Here is a 17,296-nt window from a genome sequence, read left to right on the forward strand (position 1 = left end):
TATTTAAAGCACATGGCAAGGCAGGTTTATAGCACATTTCAACAGCAAGGTAATTAGCATCAAGGCACAATTAAAAACAGTCAATTATTAAACAGAACACCATTTGACATTTTGTTTTTCACTTAGGGTGCACAGACCCTTATCAATTTGTACCGCACTTTCGCACATTTGATAACTAAAGTCTGCTAGTAGTACAGAAACATGGCCGAGTGCCCACACTCGGCCATGTTTGAGAACTAAAATCTGGTTCCTATGTCGAGTGTGACCGTTCTGTGCCCTTCTCAAGCACAGATACAGGAGGGTACCCTAACCAAAATACTTGCCTATTCCCAAATATACATGTAGAAATATAACCTTCAGATTTTAATATGATGTTACACACACACTGAGGTTTCACACTTTTTTTTTTTTTTGTTTTTTTTTTTGTTTTCTCTCGTTCACTGATTTCTGGTCAAATTGTACAATTGCATTCACGCCATGAAATGAGATCATTGATGAATTCAAGTGGTATGTCCCAATAATGTCTATTACTGCTCTCATTTCATGGTCCAGAATGCTCTAGTGCTGTAAAAGTTTTTTTTATATATAATTTGTTGTTCTCTATGATTTCTTGTATTTGCATGTTTTTAATCTGTATGCTTCCTCTGTATAGACGGAACACATTCCTCCATACGATGTTGTGCCTTCCATGCGACCCGTGGTTCTGGTTGGACCGTCACTCAAGGGCTACGAGGTGCGTTCGAGCACATCATCGATGTGCTGTAAAAACGGTGCTCAGAATGCACGTCAAAATACGAGAGTTGATCGATGATGTCAAGAAGAAGACGATCAGTAAAGATGAAGTTAAACTCCAGCAAATTTAATGGTTTCCAAAGAGCAGACAGAATTTATGCATAGTTTTGTATGTGTTACTCTCATGTTTGTGCTGAAGTAACAGTTGTTTACTGTTTAGTTTACAAATTACCGCAAAAATGATGCGAGTTTCCCTTGGCTTATCTATGGCCTTTTCCGTTATAGTTCAGAGAAAGTATTTAGAACCACATGGAAAATACTAATGCAGTAATCTCTGACATATCCAACGCTCTTATCACCACTCAAAATCCCTTCCTACCATTACTATTTATTATGTGGAAAATAATTGACTTAAAAAATTAAAAAATAAAAACAATAATTCTAATAAAACTGTATATAAGGAGTATATTGTTTGTTAGTTTTGAGCAGGTCTTGGAGTTGTGATTTATTGAAAAACAACTAAACATTGATTATATGAGAGCATATTTGAGAGCACATTGTGTGTGTACATTTTTGGCCCTCAGTTGTTCAGAGGGTGCAAAATTAGTATACAGTATATAAGAGTAAAAGACAGGATTAAAAAAAAAATCACTAAAAAGAAAATTCATGCAAAATTTTCATGCAGGGATTTAGAAAAAAAAATAAAATTAACTTAAACATTTTAACATATTCATCACATTTAAATCTGATTTATTTTTGTTCTGCTCACAGGTGACCGACATGATGCAAAAAGCACTGTTTGACTTTCTGAAGCACCGATTTGAGGGACGGTAGGTTCTCATCCCGCTTCCTTCCTCATTCCTCCCCCGCTGAACCCCAAGCCCCCCCACCTTCCCCCTGGGGAGTAAGTAACAAGTTGGCCCGGGGAGACACGAGTGTGTCGCTGCTTTAAATAGGCATGTCCTTAATAGGCCATCATGGACTTCTTTCTCTTTGTTTCTCTCAACGTGGACTCATCTGAGGCAGGGAACACACACGAGCTGTATTTCTTCACACATGGATGAAATGGCCCAATCGCGTTTGTGTTGTCATCGAGACAAATGATCATCTCGGCATCCGTGCTCTCACTTTGTTCAATCCACCGTTTGCCTTTGTTTTGTTGGCAGTTACTAATTTGATACACTGCAGGCAAGATAACATACATGGATGGCTGTGTTGTCATCAAAGGTCACCTGTAAAAAATATTGTGGCCGATGGCGTTTATTTACGCGACCGCAGAGTATCAGGCTATTGGGAGGAAGGCGTGCATTGTACAAATTGTCGCTTTCCAATGATTAAAAACAAATGCTATGAATAGAAATATTAAATTTGAAAACCACAAAATGTATTTAATTTGGTTTAGTTGGACTGTTACAAGTTTTTTGTTTTTTTCATCCAAAACATGAAGAAAATGAGCTTTTCTTGTTTCAGATATGACAAACATTAAAAATAAAAGAAAAACAATCAATTAAGTGTGAATTAAATAAAACAAATATATTTTATACATTTTCAAAAACAGCGATGAAATTAAATATATTAATGTATATACATATTACAGTGGGGACCAAATAATGATGCTTCAAGTCATGCAATCATAATGTAAAAATTATATTTACAAGCATTTCACTTTGTCACCGTAAACATCAGCTTTACAGGTGCCACGTCTGCTCTGCAGGCAACGTGTGACATTTACATAATCAAACGGATGATTAATTGGCGGCGCGCCATCGGTTTGAGCGTTATATCTAATTACACGTACTTTATGTGACACTAAAGAAAACAATGAGGTCATTTGTCTTCGTCCTTGTCACCTCATCGTCTCGTTTGGTGCCCGCAGAATATCCATCACTCGCGTGACGGCGGACATCTCGCTAGCCAAGCGCTCCGTCCTGAACCATCCCAGCAAGCACGCCATCATCGAGCGCTCCAACACGCGCTCCAACTTGGGTAAGGTGGCGTGCGCACACACACACACACACACCACATCTACAAAGCATGCGAGATGAAAAATTACACATCACCATTATCATGAGCACAATGATGCTGATTATCGGTATTATCACGATTACGCAAAGAAAAAGTGAAAATAAGAAACACGCTATGAAAACATTGCAATGTTTTTTTTTTAAATCATAAAATCATCAAGTCAATGTACTTTTTGGCATTAGATATTGTAAAGAGCATTTAAAGTGAATTTTTACACATGCAAGACCCAACAAAACGTACTCAAGAGATGAGAGATTTAGTAGTTGTGGGACTCTTAAAACATTCATATAATTCATTAGAAGCTTTGTTATTCATTATTGGCATTTTACCCAAATAAAAATATTTGAAAATAAACAATGTTTTCCAATTCAGTTAGGTTTTGGTCGCAGTACTCAGTCATATAGTCTTTATCATGACTAATATTAGTGCCACACTGATGAGCTCAGAGGAGTCGAGATGGCTCAAGGAAACAGTGCCATGGACCCCCGCATATTTGTTTACATGGCAGTTATTATAATGGCCGTCAATTATTTGCATATGTGAGGATTCTGCCTGACGCCAGTAAAATTCAAGTTGGCTTTATTCAAGCTTTCAAGCGAGCCGAGTGGCCGCTTGCAGCCTCTCCCGCTGTTTCGCTCTCTCATGCTCACATATTGACGATAAGCGAGATGCTTCTGTTGCGGCGACCTGCTCATTCGGCGATGTCGTGATGTCGCCTTAGTCACAGGGACGAAAACTTCTCCCTCTGAAGTTTTCTTTTGCCACCAACGCGAGTCACGCCGGGCGGCCGTCGCCATCTGGTGGGGTTGTGTAACGAGCACGTGAATTACTCTCATTGAGTCTGAGCTGCCTTCCTTCGTCCTCGAGCATCCTTCGAACATTTACAGTTGTTCCCCCTTTTAGCCGAGGTCCAGAGAGAACGGGAGCGCATCTTTGAGCTAGCGCGGACGCTGCAGCTGGTCATCCTGGACGCAGACACCATCAACCACCCGTCGCAGCTGGGCAAGACGTCCCTGGCCCCCATTATCGTCTACGTCAAGATCACCTCCCCCAAGGTGAGTCGCTCCTCCCCGACCCATCCCCCCCCCCCCAAAAAAAAAAAAAAAAAAATCCGTCAATAGGTGAATGCCGAATGCCCAACTGTGAATAGGTGGAGGTCCACTGCGCCTTCTTTTCAACGTAATGTGATTAAATAACAATTCAATATGAATATTAATGTCCAATTAATAATAATTTCCAAGTGTAAATTTTTATAGTAATATTCAAATATGTAATAAAGTATACATACGTTGACAAATCTTAATAATCCAAAATGAAAATGTAAAATGTCATATTTAAATTGTGTAATTTAAATATTTAGTGACAACTAATAATTTAATATATACATTATTGCATTTCAGCGGCACGGGTGACTGGTTAGAGCGTCTGCCTCACAGTTCTGAGGACCGGGATTCGATTCCCGGCCCCGCCTGCGTGGGTTTTCTCCGGGCGCTCCGGTTTCCTCCCACATCCCAAAAACATACACGCTAGGTTCATTGAAGACTCTGAATTGCCCGTAGGTGGGAATGGTTGTTTGTTTGTATGTGCCCTGCGATTGGCTGGCGACCGGTTCAGGGTGTACCCCGCCTCCTGTCCGTTGATAGCTGGGATGGGCTCCAGCAGCCCGCGACCCTTGTGATGATAAAGCGGTACAGAAAATGGATGGAATTAATGTAAATACAAATATTCATTACATACTGTATTTAAATATAACACTAGAAATAGTTCAATATTTTGGATAGGCCTATTAAAAATATTATTCTTTTCTTATGTGCGTTGTTTTAAAGTTTTCTTTCCTTATATGCCATTGTCTGGACATACAATGGAGTACAATCCACCGTGTTGCCTTCAGGTGCTGCAGAGACTCATCAAGTCGCGAGGCAAGTCTCAGGCCAAACACCTCAACGTCCAGATGGTGGCGGCCGACAAGCTGGCACAGTGCCCGCCCGTAAGTCACCAGTGTACTCCCAACCATCACAAAACAACATTTACTGTTTATTTTTTTTAAATGTGTTTTTTCTCTCGGCTGTCCTCAGGAGATGTTTGACATCATCCTGGACGAGAACCAGCTGGAGGACGCGTGCGAGCACATGGCCGACTACCTGGAGGCCTATTGGAAAAACACTCACCCCAACAGCTGCGACGCCCCGAACCCGCTGCTGACCAAGATGCCCGCCGCCGCCACCGCCCTGCCCTCCTCCTCCTCCGGCGTGCAGGTACTAAACGTCAGATCGTAGGATTTACGTCAACGCATCGAAGCTATTCGGTGTCAGACAAGTGTGACGCGTTTATAGCCGCTAGTAAAATCGCGGTTGTCAAACTTTTTACCACCCCAAAAAATATTTAGCTCTCCAAGTACCACCATCATGACCAACAAACAGACAGACAAATTTGCAACAAAATGCAGTGAATATTTTAACATTATTACTATTGTAACATTTGTTGACTTGTATTTCCTTGTGTTCCACATCAGGGAGGCAGTACAGAGCATCGGGCCGAAAAGGCGTTAATAGAGAGGAAGGGATCCAGAGAGGACCACCATCAGAGCCAGGACCAGGACGACGCCGACGAGGACGCCGACGAGGAGGAGCGCCCCCTGAGGACCGAGCCGTCCAGGAGAGGACCGCATCACGCCCAGCAACGCTCTTCTTCCAACAGGACTGAGCACCACAACCACCACCACAACCGACACCACCACCACCACCACCATCACCATCACCACCGAACCAGGGGCCTCGCCCGGCAAGAGACGCTGGACTCGGAGAGCCGGGAGAGCAAGGACGCCGCTTACGTGGAGCCTCACACTCAGCTACTCCAGCAGCAGCAGCAGCAGGACGCCGACCGGGAGGAGGAAGAGGAGGAGGACGATTTAGGGGAGCCCCAGCAACCCCACCGGGAGTACAACCACCATCATCACCACCACCACCACCATCGCTCCAAGGAATGCGAGCAGGACCACAACGAACGCAACAAGCAGCGCACTCATCACCACCACCAACAACAAAGGCCGGCGCGCGACAACCACCATTACGACAGAGAGCCCCAAAAAAGAGCCGAGGTGGGGGAATGGGCCCGAGACTCGTACATCCCCCAGTAGACCACGTTTTTACTCCACCCAGGGCCCCTGTTGAGCTGCTACACCTCCAAACCACAGCATCCTATTTATGTCCACTTCCTTCCGTTTTCTTGATGGCAGCGTTTCTATGATGTAGATACAAGCATACAGTGGATATAAAAAGTCTACACACCCCTATTCAAATGCCAGCTTTTTTCCTATTTATTAAAAAAAAAATTAAAATTAGACCAACTTTTTCCACCATTAATGTGCCCTGATAACCTGTCTGACCTGTCAGGAAAAGCGAATTACAACAGCTTAACTTCATTTGGCGTTAATCAAACACACTTAAAATGTTGGCATGTGTTTGTCTTTTTTGTACTTCCCCTCTCGAAAGTATTTCCTGTTTCTCAATTGAGTTGTACAGAAGTCAGGTCAAATTAATGGTGGAAAAAGTTTTTGTTGAGCTCAATTTTTATATCACAAAAACCTGGCATTTGAACAGGGGTGTGTAGACTTGTATTAAATCCACTTTACGTACACGTGTGTATCTATGCATAGATCCTTATGGATATGCATGAATGTTCACAAATATGCATATTTGATAAAAAAAAAAGCATGACTTTGGTCATGTACCGAGCTGTGCTTTTTTCTGGTATCTTTACTATTTTCGGCCTGCAACCGCTTCGTTTTTTTCCCTCAGACGTCCTACCAGACTTGCATGGAAGGCACAGGAGGATAACCTTATAGTGACTACACATTCCAACAGCGCTACAAAATGAACTCGCTATATAGTCATTCCAAACAGCCTTTATTTCCTCTCAAGATATAAATTTTGCTTTTTTTTTTTTGTTTTTTTAAAAGCTACATTGGTTTTTCAATGTGTATTAAAGGCTGGCGACTCTTAGAATAGTTGCGTTGCTCCTTGAAAAACACCCAGGCTGTCACGTCTATAAATAGCTTCTCGTCTTATTCTTCCGCCTCGCTCTTAAAACGCTACTGAAAAATTGAGGTAGGCTCACGGGGCTGTTGTCGTGGCAACGTCACTACCAAAGGGGGATGAGTCTAAAATAGGCTCAGAGTGGATCGGGTTTCCTGGGAATCGTGCCAGCTAGACAAACATCCATAAATTATCCTTGAGATGCAGTAACTCCATTTTCGCCGGCGGCGATAAATTGTTAATACCTCTCGTGACATCGCCACTTCCTGGTCTGCGCAGGCTGGAGAGGAATCCACCATCGGCATGGCAACGGTGATGTCACTGTTGTCACGGCAACGCCGCTGCATTCGCCCTCTACCTCAATGTTTATGCGGCTTAGCCCTTTTCACATTGCCTACTAAAAGGCAGCGCGGCTGAGGGGACTGTTGTTTTTGTTGACATGACAACATTTTTGAAGCCCAAAAGCTAGCATGATCAAACAATAGTGTTACTTTTTCCGTGTAAACCCTTAAAAAACGTCTAGAGATGTTATGCTATGAAGCGCAAAATGCTAATATTACAAGACGAGTCCTGAAAGTGGAAGTTTCAAAGTCAAAACTTCAAAATGGCAGACATGGAGCTGAAAACGCTAAGATTAAAGGACAGGCCCTCAAAAGTTACTATCTCCGTGAAAATATAACTCATGGAGTTGAGAACGCTAACATAGAGCGGATATGAAAGGTTTTTGGTATTAAAACATGAGACCAAGATGAATCTTTTAAGAACTTTTTACTCCATGGTGTAACCTGTACTACTTAGTGGAAAGATTTGCGAGAGGGGAAGTAAAAATATACATTTGCGATAATGTGGTTGCACAATGTGCACACCCCCTCACAGCTGGGGATGTCGCTGTGCTCAGAATTAACCAATTGCATTCGAAGTGCAAAATAACGTTCAGATGTTCAAGTTGGGGTTTTTCTGACATATTTGATCCAGCACAAGCCATGTTCCGCAGAGGTCTTTCGCTCTACAAGATTTTTTTTTTTTTTCAATTGGAGAAAATGGATGGATGGAGTTGTACAGGTAATAGGTCAAATTAATGACGGAAAAAGGTTTGAAATTTTTTTTCTTGGTCTGATATTTTTATATCACAAAAACCTGGCATTTAAACAGGGGTGTGTAAACTTTTAAAATCCATTATGTGCTTGCCCGTGTCATGCATAAAACGTATACAGAACTGTCCGTTTTTGTTTACTGTGCTATGGCTTTTACATAGTGCCATTGCCACCTACTGGCCTGGCATGCACATTACAGCGTTGTCAGCCATTTGCGTCAAAAGTGTGCTTTTGTTCCCGAGCATCGCAGCAGGGAGCAAGTCAGTTTTTCTGGAACTTGGCGATAAAGAATCCGATGGTGTCGCCGTCGGCCCTGCTGGCGAGGGGTGTCGCGGCGGTGGCCTCCCAGCTCAACTCTGGTCGGAACCTCTGGAGGAGGCCGAGCTGCTCCAGGGACAGCCCCGCGCCCGGCATGCCCTCGACCCCCACGCGAGGCTCCTGGAGAAGCCAGAGAATCAATAGAGTGTACGAGGGGGGACAGCCGGGATGGCGTTGGTGTTCTTCTGACCTGAGGCAGCAGCGTGAGTCCGGGGAAGGTGCGCAGGGCCCAAGCCACCTGCTCCTCATTCTCAGACAGCGTCACCGTGCACGTACTGTACACCAGGACGCCGCCGCGCTTTAATGCGCGCACAGCCTGCAAGTACAAAACGCGCATCTTTATTAGAACTGTTGAGTTCCAGTTCAAGTATTATTAATACTCCTTTTCATCAGCTGAACACGATGCTCACTGTTGTATCAAACAGCAAATATCATTGAACTGGGTATAACACTCATTTGAACGAGTGAAAAAAGTGAATGAATATTTGACACCAATAATGATATCAGTGGATCAAGTGTTAATGCAAGTTTTTAACATGTTATTTTAGAAAAAGATCAGGTATTAACAGTACTTTAGAACACATTCCCCTTTGGGGATTATAATTTGAAAATGTCATTTAAATTGAGTTCTAAGGCATGAAAATACAAAAAAATATGTACACACAATATATTTATATATGATAAATTGATTACTTTTGACAATGGATTATGTATTAAAATCGAGAACTTGTCCAAGACCAAATAGTGGCGCAATTGTGACTAATGCTCTCTAGTGGTGAAAAAGAGTAGCGCACACATACAGCACGGAGGAGGCTTCTTTGCAGGGGCGCGTAGGAGCAAACCTCCTTCAGACTCCAGGTGCTCGACATGTTCGGCCTCTGGCCGAGGCCGCTGCAGGGCGCGTCCAGCAGCACGCGGTCGAAGCTCTCGGGAGGGAAGGGCGGCCCTGGAGAACAGTGGTGGGCGGTCATAAACGCCATCAGAAGTGCTGACCCTCAATTACAATGTTTTTTTTTTTTTCTTACATTTGTGTTAATTTATTCCCCACAGTCTATTCTCTTTTTTTTTTTTTTTTTTTGGCCAATCAGATTCCAGCCTCTCTCTGTTGCCATGTCAATCTAATCTGTCCAGGGCGTTCAAAATCAGTATTGCTGGAAGATGCAACTTAAACGAAATGATCAATATACTTCATAAAATTGAGGTACCACTGTAAATGTTTTACGTTTTTGTCGTGTTATATGATTGTGAAGTGGTCCAGATGTAACATGGTGACACACACGTGCTGTTTTCGTGCGTTTTTGCATAGTATTGACGGTTCCAATAATTGCCACATGACAGTGGTGGTATTAAGAGGTGGATTAAGTTGGCCCGGGTACCGAATGTATGGCGCCAGCGGTGTGATGCGTGTGGAAGTGAGGTGATGACGTCACCTTCTGCGCCGCGGTGACTCTCGTCGCTCACGACTTTGGTGCTGTTGAAGCAAAACGCCGTCACACTGCGTAACTGCAACATTTCAGCATTCCGGCGAATCGGCTCCATCTTGTTTCGTATCTTGTCCAAGGCCACCACTTCACCCTGACAGAAAAGAAAACAAAAATCTACAAAATGATTTAACTGCGTGTGAGAGATGAGTTGGCGGTGCCATCTTGCAGTGTACCCGATCCTCCATGAGGGCAGCGATGTGGCACGTCTTCCCCCCCGGGGCGGCGCACATGTCCAGGACGCGCTCTCCGGGACGAGGACCCAGAACGTGGCCCACGACCACGGATGGAAGGTTCTAGCATAAACGGAAAACCTTTACAACGATGCTGTAAAATTGGGAACCTCCAAAAGGGTGTCAAAAAAACTAATGTGGACATCTTGTGCGCTGATGGCTTGAGCCCCCCCCCCCCAAAAAAGCAAAACATACTGACTTTTACATTTACTGATGTCACAAGTGATGTTTTGAAAAATTTTGATTTTTTTTGTTCAGTATATTGCGGCTCAGCACCTGTGGCCACTGGGGGGCAGAACAACACAGTCATGCAGACACATTCGGAGAAGAGTTTCACATCTACTGTAAGTGACTCGGTAAGCTTTTCTGGGATAGTCAAGAAACATCAAAATGGATAAAAGTTTTTTTATTTTTTATTTTTTATGTTTACCTGTAAGAAGGCCAGGTGAGGTAAGACTCCATCAAAGGAGGGACTCCTGTAAAGGGGCTCCGTCATACGCACGCCAACGCCCCTGGAGACACAAAACTCAAACTCAAAATTTGGAATTTCAAACCATCGCGTGTCAAAAATTGACAATGTCCGCAAGCATTTAGATTTTTCTTTGGCTTGTTTTCCGTGATGGCAAGGAGGAAAAGTGTGACTATGATAACAAAACGTGATGAGAAACGTCAGCAAATTTCAAGAGTTTCCGTGTTTTGCTTTTTCCTTGTCTTCCGCTATATCTTTCTCTGTATTGTCACAACTAGTCCTGGGAACAAATAGGGAAAAGTGTGATGAGCGAATATTTTCAGAACCGATTATTCCACTAAGTATCCCATAGAGTAATCAGATTAAAATATTTCTTTCTTAAACAACAAAATATGCGTTTGAGGGGCAGGTATTATTGTTGGCCACTTGTGACTTGTCACTAGCGTCACGTTTCACACTACATCATCTGTGACTATGAATGTGTAGATTTATAAGATGGGGGCTTGGCCTGGTGAGTGACGTGGGAGTCAGTGAATGAGAGTGTAGAGTTAACAGAATGCGTAGTTATACAGCACTTTATTATGAATGTCACACTATTTAAAACATGTTTCGCTACCTGACGGTTTCTCCTGTGCCGAAAATGCCGCCGCGGTCCTTTTCGGCCAAACCGTTCCCCACAAATATTTTCAACCCGTGGAAGCTGAATGCTCCCCGGGTGCACTTTCCCTCCACGTCGGAGAACACCGACACCACGTCCCCAGCCTTCATGTCTGGAAAACAAGCCAACAATCTTTTGTTTGTGGGGAAAATATCATGATGATAGCTTGAACACCAGGTTTTGTTTGACTTTTGGGTACCATTTACTTTCATGTGGTTATCATCCGTCTTAGTTTTGTTTTGACTTTTGAGGCATATTTTGCAAATCAATTAGACTGGTATTTACGCTTGGGACAGGATAGAATTCCGGGGGCAAACACGTCAGCGCCCCTCAGCACGGCGTGGCCGCACTGCGCACCCACCACCACCTCGGCCTCGGAGCCGAGCTGCTGCACACGCCTGGAAAAGACAATCAAGTCTCTTGAGTTGAAAAACAAAATATTTTTACAAAATATTTTGGGAGAAAACTATACTATATTTGATGATAATTCTAAAAGTGTATTTTTACAAGAACATTTTGTCATTTTTTTATTCAAAGCAGCATCGCAGTGTCGTACCTTGGGCCGACCACAGGGATAAGCAGCACATCCGGAACGCTGGGATGCGGGACGATCTCCAGCTCCTCCTCCTCCTCCCATCCGCACGTTTGCTACTCCGACATCAACAAACGGAAACACGACATACCTCCTGACAAGTGAGTTGTAAAATTAAAAAACTAAAAATTATTTCACCTTCTTCAGCTCCTCGCCCAGCTTGCGTCGGATCTCGCTCTGCGGAGCCAGGTGGACGCTGGCCCGGACGCACGTGTAAGACGGAGGGTGCGACAGGCAGGTGAGAAGCATCTGGAAATTGCGTTCGGCTTCCTGATGGCCAATGGACGCCAACAGCTGACAACAAACAAAACAGTTTCAAGTCAAAAAACGGCACATAAAAAAAAATCTAATTTGTGGGTTTTTTTTCACTTTGAAGTCATCACATTGCAAAACATCACATAAAGCATCTTAATATCAATGTTTAACATACAAGGCATACAAGTTTTTTTTTTTTTTTTTTTTGCACTTTCACAACTTTGTTTACATAATCCCATAAAGACCCCTCCATGTTCAGGCTCACAGTCAAACGATACTCCATAGGGATAATCAGATTTTCTTCCACTACAATGACACAAATTGTGCAGATTTCCATACAAACCTACCTCCTTGTTTAAGAACACTCCCTTCAGGTAATCGGCGACCTCCAGCCTCAGAGAAATGTTTGGAAAGACCGACATTTTGTCTGTTTTTGTCGCCACTTCAGCTTCCGCCATGATAATACACCGCACAACGTTACCGACTGGTAAAATTACAACTCTTACTAAATATTTGCGCCATAGATGTCATATTGTAGACATACCAGAGGCGCCGACTGTTCCCACTGTGAACAATCTTACAACATGCCTCACTAATGTCTTCAATTGTTCACTATTCTCGCACCAGCACAACATTTTGGCATGGACATCGCCGGTGCTTCCGTTTCCTCATTCGTCACGAGATCGCGCGTACAGAAATACTGATGTTAAATAATCGATAGTATTCAAATATTATGCCAGGATTTCTGAACGAGTGGGGTTTTTTTTCTTTTAAAAGAGAAAAATCTGAACGCGTCGTGGCGTGTGATGACGTCAGCACATTGTTAAAAAAACGGGTTCTGTTCTTCGGAGCTTTTGTTATTTTTATATCACCAATAGTATTAAAACATATCATGCTTAGCGATAATTTATTTCAAAGTTTAATTTAGTTTAGGAAAAAATGTGAACGTGTCGTTGCGTGATGACGTCACAGCAAGTCTTAAAATATGCAGCTTTTTTTTTTTTTTTTTTTTGCACGCCGCCGGCCCAGTAGAAGCAGAACGGCGAACGGTGTCGGTTGTACCGCTCGAGATGCAACCTGGCGCGGCTGTCTTGGCACCGAACAAGCTCCGTCAAACCACTTCCGAGTCTTTCGCCGCTCCCCACCGCATTTTTACATGCCTGTGGACCGGGGGTGCCTGGAGCCCGCTTCGGGGGGAAAAGTCGCCGTGAGCTCGTAGCTTAGCTCGGACGCCGTGTGGACTTCCAGCCTGGTACCGACCGACGGATGTAAGGAACAAAGAACGGACGGACAAACGGACGTTTTTCTTTTTAAACAATGGGCCTTATATTCGCAAAACTGTGGAGCTTCTTCTGTAACCAAGGTGCGTCATTTTATTATTATTATTGTTTTCTTTTTTACGGCAGTAAATACGATAAAACTCGGTCGTTTGAATGGCTTCGGACGACTTTTGTGTTGACTTTGTGTTTCGGTGTTTACTGTAAACGCTCCCTTGAGCTGCGACTTTGACTAAAGTCGGCAATTTTGCATCCAAACTACTCATTTAAAACTCCTGCATTAATATTCTTAATCTGGCTCGAGGGGGAAATTTCATTTGTGAGAAATCAACTTCGTAATCACGTTTTTTTGGTTCTTTTTTTTACTGGGAGAAAAATCCTGCTTTTTTTCTTCTAATGAGAAATGTCTTTTTTTACTCACATTTTTGAGTTTTTCTTTTGAGAAATTTTTATCATTTTACGCGAAAAATTTGACGAGAGTCTATATTTTTTAAAGTACAATGAATTATTTTTGTTAGAAAAAATAAATTCATGGAAATTCATGAATTAAAAAAATATATTTTGCCACAAAAAAAAATCCAATTTTATTTTCTGAGACATTTTAGCTTTTTTTGTGAAAAATGTCACCTTCAAATATTTATTTTTAGAAAACGACTATAGTTTGACTTTGTCATAGTGATTTTCTTTTGGGAGACAGTGTCATAATTTTACAAGAAAAATATATATTATGGGAAACATCTTTTTTTTTTGCATGTATGAACCAATTTTGCATCCAAACTCCAGAATAAAAACACATTTTCAACAAGTTAAAGTGGTTGAATAGTTGCTGGATTATTGCTATTTGATGTAACTGTGCGTGAAGTCTTCCTAGGATTCATTTCTTTATTTATGTGTGAGAGTTGAACAAGTGACCAATTCTGAGAAGTGCAACTTGCTTTGTGTGCCAAGTTTAAGCACTTTTTTATTTATAATTTTTTTTTCTTCCACTCACAAACCTACAGTGAAACATTATGGTGGCAGCCTCATGCTTTGGAGCAGTTTATTTTTTTTTTTTTTGTATTTTTTTTTTTTAAAGCAGTCAGTGTTAGCACAAAACCTTAAGACTTTTGTTAGAAACAAAAAAAAGAAAAAAATTGTCAGGAAAAGCCTATTAAAACATCTGAACTTTAGTTGGTGTTAATTGGGGCGCTTTTAAGTGGTGGCAGTTGTTTGCTGGCTCCTATTTAACATGTTGAAGGCAAGTTGTTTAAATTCTGAACACCTCCATTCCACAGTTAAAAGGGTGTGCACAGTTTTGCAATGTCATTATTTAGCTTTTTTTTTTTTTTTACTTCCCCTCTCAAACAGATTATTTGTAATTGATAGTTTATCGGTCATGTTTACGGTCGAAAACATTTTGTAATGGTCTCTCTCTTTTTTTAATATCACTAAAACCTGGCATTTGAACAGGGGTGTGTAGACCTTTCATATCCACTGCACATAATTGTTTTGCTGTTTTACAAAGCTGCAGGAAGTCATAGACAAGACCCTTTTGTCAGAATTGGAAGGGGGGCACAATGTCGGGTTTGCCACTGACTAAATCACCGTGACAACCACACAAATCTTTATTTGTTTTCTTCTTTCTTACAGAGCACAAGGTGATCATCGTCGGCCTGGACAATGCCGGCAAGACCACCATCCTTTACCAGTTGTAAGCACTTTTTACATGCCTTATGTTCCTTATTCTCCTCAGTATATCGCGTCTAACCTACTGCACATACAAATATAGATTCTTATCACCCATAATTTGCTGTATCGATTTTAAGTGTATGTTGTAATTTGTTTTTTTGTCTAAATACTTCCTAGCCTAAAACATTAAAACTCTAAACAAAAGAAAAAACAAAACAATCAAACAAAAAATCCTTAAAATGCGTATTACAAGGAATAAATTGTAAATAGTGTACAGTACTACTATATGTTTAAGAGTTTAAAAGCTTGTTTATTAGAGTATGGTAGAGGTTAGTAGGAGTGTGGGGAAGATTAATAAGAGTTTGGTCAGGCTCGTATAGCTTTAAAATATGTGGAAATAAAAAACTATGTGGTGGCTACTTCGCAGATTTCACCTATTGCGGGGGTGGTCCATAACCTAACCTCATGATTTAAAAAAACAAAAACAAATTCTGTACAATATTTTACAAATTCCATTAGATAAAAAGTATAGAAAATAAAATATGACGAGAATACATGGTACGTGTGCCTGCTGTACTACAATATGTGTCCCTAATGAAGTGTCCTTCGGGTAGTCTGATGAACGAGGTGGTCCACACGTCGCCCACCATCGGCAGCAACGTGGAGGAGATCGTGGTGAAGAACACGCACTTCCTCATGTGGGACATCGGCGGGCAGGAGTCGCTCAGGTCCTCCTGGAACACGTACTACTCCAACACTGAGGTACACTCACACACTGAGGGCAGATGGTGTGTTTGTTCACAGAGCGCACACACACGGCAGCTGAGGGGCCGTCGCGGTTCAAAGGTTAAGCGTTCACAAAGAGGCCCCTCTGAATGCTCTTGACGTTTTCTCACATGCCGCAAGAGCCAGCATACTTTGGTAATACTGTAGTATAGTCCTGTTGTTACTGGACTATTATACTGCAGTATCTATGTTGTGAAATATAGAGCTCATTACACCATAAACATGTTTTCACTTTCACGAAAAAAAAACAAAAAACTGGAAAAGATAACAAACCAGTTAAAATTTTATATGGGTTAGGGTTACTCCAAAAAGGTTGACTTTTTCAAGAATATTACACGGTCAAACAGCGGGGGAGTCTCGCGGTCACTATGACAATGCGTCGTACGCCATCTCATCGTTCCGAAGGCCGCTGTCGCCGGGCGCCTCCTTTTTGTTCTTTTCGTCTTGACCGTTAGCATACGTGGCTCATTTGCGTGCTCACGGGCCGACTTGTTGTGGTTGTTCTTTGCAGTTTGTCATCCTGGTGGTTGACAGCACAGATCGAGAGCGTCTGGTCATCTCCAAAGAGGAACTCTACAGGATGTTAGCTCATGAGGTTAGCCGTCGGGACCTTTGTTTTTTTTTTTTTTTTCTTCTCTCTGGAAGGGGCCGACTGACTGGTGCCCCATCTTCTTTCTACCTTCCAGGACCTGCGCAAAGCGGCCGTGCTGATCTTCGCCAACAAGCAGGACATGAAGGACTGCATGTCGGCGGCCGAGATCTCCAAGTACATGACTCTGAGCTCCATCAAAGACCACCCGTGGCACATCCAGTCCTGCTGCGCCCTCACCGGGGAAGGGTATGCAAAGAAATAACGTCACAATCTCACCACAAGAAATATATTTTATTTTTATGAGATAATTTTCATGTTTTTGTTCCAGTTTATGTCAAGGTCTGGAGTGGATGACGTCACGGGCCGGACTCAGATAACCCCCCCCACTCCCACAAGACTACTCATCTCCTTCCACTTTTCCTTTTTTTTTGTTTGGATTTTTGCGGCGCATGTGGGCTCACGCTGACTTCACTTTGAGGAGAACAAACACGTGAGCATTTGCGCCATGAATTTTGCACGCGGATGTCCATTTAAGGAAACTTTTTTACGTTCAAGGACACAAAAGCGATGGACTTTTTTTTTGCACACACATTACACATAGGCTACTACGCAGTTGGTGGGTTTGGCTCTGCGAGCAAAAATGTGCTTGATTTTACTTTTTTGTTTCCTCCTCCTCCTCTTGAGCAAACTAATGCGGTTTCTTTCTTCTTTATGTCAGTATTTTAAATTCCACTATTTGTCTTTCTCAGTGTATGGCCAGAGGCTTTTTTTTTTTTTTTCTGTTTCCAGATAAACGGTGCTCTTGCAGTGTGTGCAAGTATGTGCTGCGCACATTTGTAGAAGAAATTACGATGGTGGCATTTGAGCCACATCCTCCCTCGTTAGTCAACAATACTTGAGCCAAAGCCTTAAGCTCAGCCTTGTTGTCTGTCTGGAAGATTCAATCAAGAGGTCTTCCCAAAAGAACTCGTTACATTTGACAATTAAATATTTTTGAGCCATGGATGTTGTTACTCACTGTCACCTAAAAGGGAGAGGGGTTATTCACAATGTTTAATACGTTTTGTAAAAATGTTTTTTTG

At 42.3% G+C, this 17,296-nt stretch overlaps 3 protein-coding genes across 14 annotated transcripts in view; 2 read left to right on the plus strand and 1 right to left on the minus strand.

Annotated features, from left to right (window-relative positions):
* Nucleotides 1-6,490, plus strand: part of cacnb2a (calcium channel, voltage-dependent, beta 2a) — a 48,811-nt gene extending 42,321 nt beyond the window's left edge. For all 11 annotated transcript variants that reach the window (XM_061758142.1, XM_061758149.1, XM_061758144.1 and 8 more), the window contains 7 exons: nt 653-733; nt 1,504-1,562; nt 2,609-2,718; nt 3,661-3,812; nt 4,649-4,744; nt 4,833-5,012; nt 5,270-6,490. In XM_061758142.1, coding sequence (XP_061614126.1) covers nt 653-733; nt 1,504-1,562; nt 2,609-2,718; nt 3,661-3,812; nt 4,649-4,744; nt 4,833-5,012; nt 5,270-5,893 — 1,302 coding nt within the window. In that variant the 3' untranslated portion in view covers nt 5,894-6,490. The remainder of the gene's footprint in view (nt 1-652; nt 734-1,503; nt 1,563-2,608; nt 2,719-3,660; nt 3,813-4,648; nt 4,745-4,832; nt 5,013-5,269) is intronic.
* A 1,514-nt stretch (nt 6,491-8,004) lies between these two features.
* On the minus strand, nt 8,005-12,671 carry nsun6 (NOP2/Sun RNA methyltransferase 6). The gene is made up of 11 exons (XM_061758156.1): nt 12,239-12,671; nt 11,775-11,930; nt 11,601-11,692; nt 11,330-11,442; nt 11,003-11,156; nt 10,348-10,429; nt 9,861-9,980; nt 9,634-9,778; nt 9,004-9,149; nt 8,394-8,519; nt 8,005-8,323 (listed from the first exon to the last, which is right to left on the minus strand). The coding sequence occupies exons 1-11, from the start codon at nt 12,347-12,349 to the stop codon at nt 8,147-8,149; spliced, it is 1,422 nt and encodes a 473-aa protein (XP_061614140.1). The 5' UTR covers nt 12,350-12,671; the 3' UTR covers nt 8,005-8,146.
* Nucleotides 11,734-17,217, plus strand: LOC133470155 (ADP-ribosylation factor-like protein 5B). 2 transcript variants are annotated; one of them, XM_061758170.1, is made up of 7 exons: nt 11,734-11,874; nt 12,921-13,254; nt 14,798-14,858; nt 15,451-15,598; nt 16,134-16,217; nt 16,309-16,460; nt 16,543-17,217. In XM_061758170.1, exons 2-7 carry the CDS (start codon nt 13,209-13,211, stop codon nt 16,589-16,591), a joined length of 540 nt encoding a protein of 179 aa, XP_061614154.1. In that variant the 5' UTR covers nt 11,734-11,874; nt 12,921-13,208; the 3' UTR covers nt 16,592-17,217. The 2 variants fall into 2 exon arrangements, with proteins under 2 accessions (XP_061614154.1, XP_061614153.1); XM_061758169.1 differs by having other exon boundaries at nt 11,736-11,874; nt 12,924-13,254.
* The last annotated feature ends 79 nt before the right edge of the window (nt 17,218-17,296 follow it).

This window comes from Phyllopteryx taeniolatus, chromosome 20 (genome assembly GCF_024500385.1).
Source record: "Phyllopteryx taeniolatus isolate TA_2022b chromosome 20, UOR_Ptae_1.2, whole genome shotgun sequence".
Classification (NCBI taxonomy): Eukaryota; Metazoa; Chordata; class Actinopteri; order Syngnathiformes; family Syngnathidae; genus Phyllopteryx; species Phyllopteryx taeniolatus.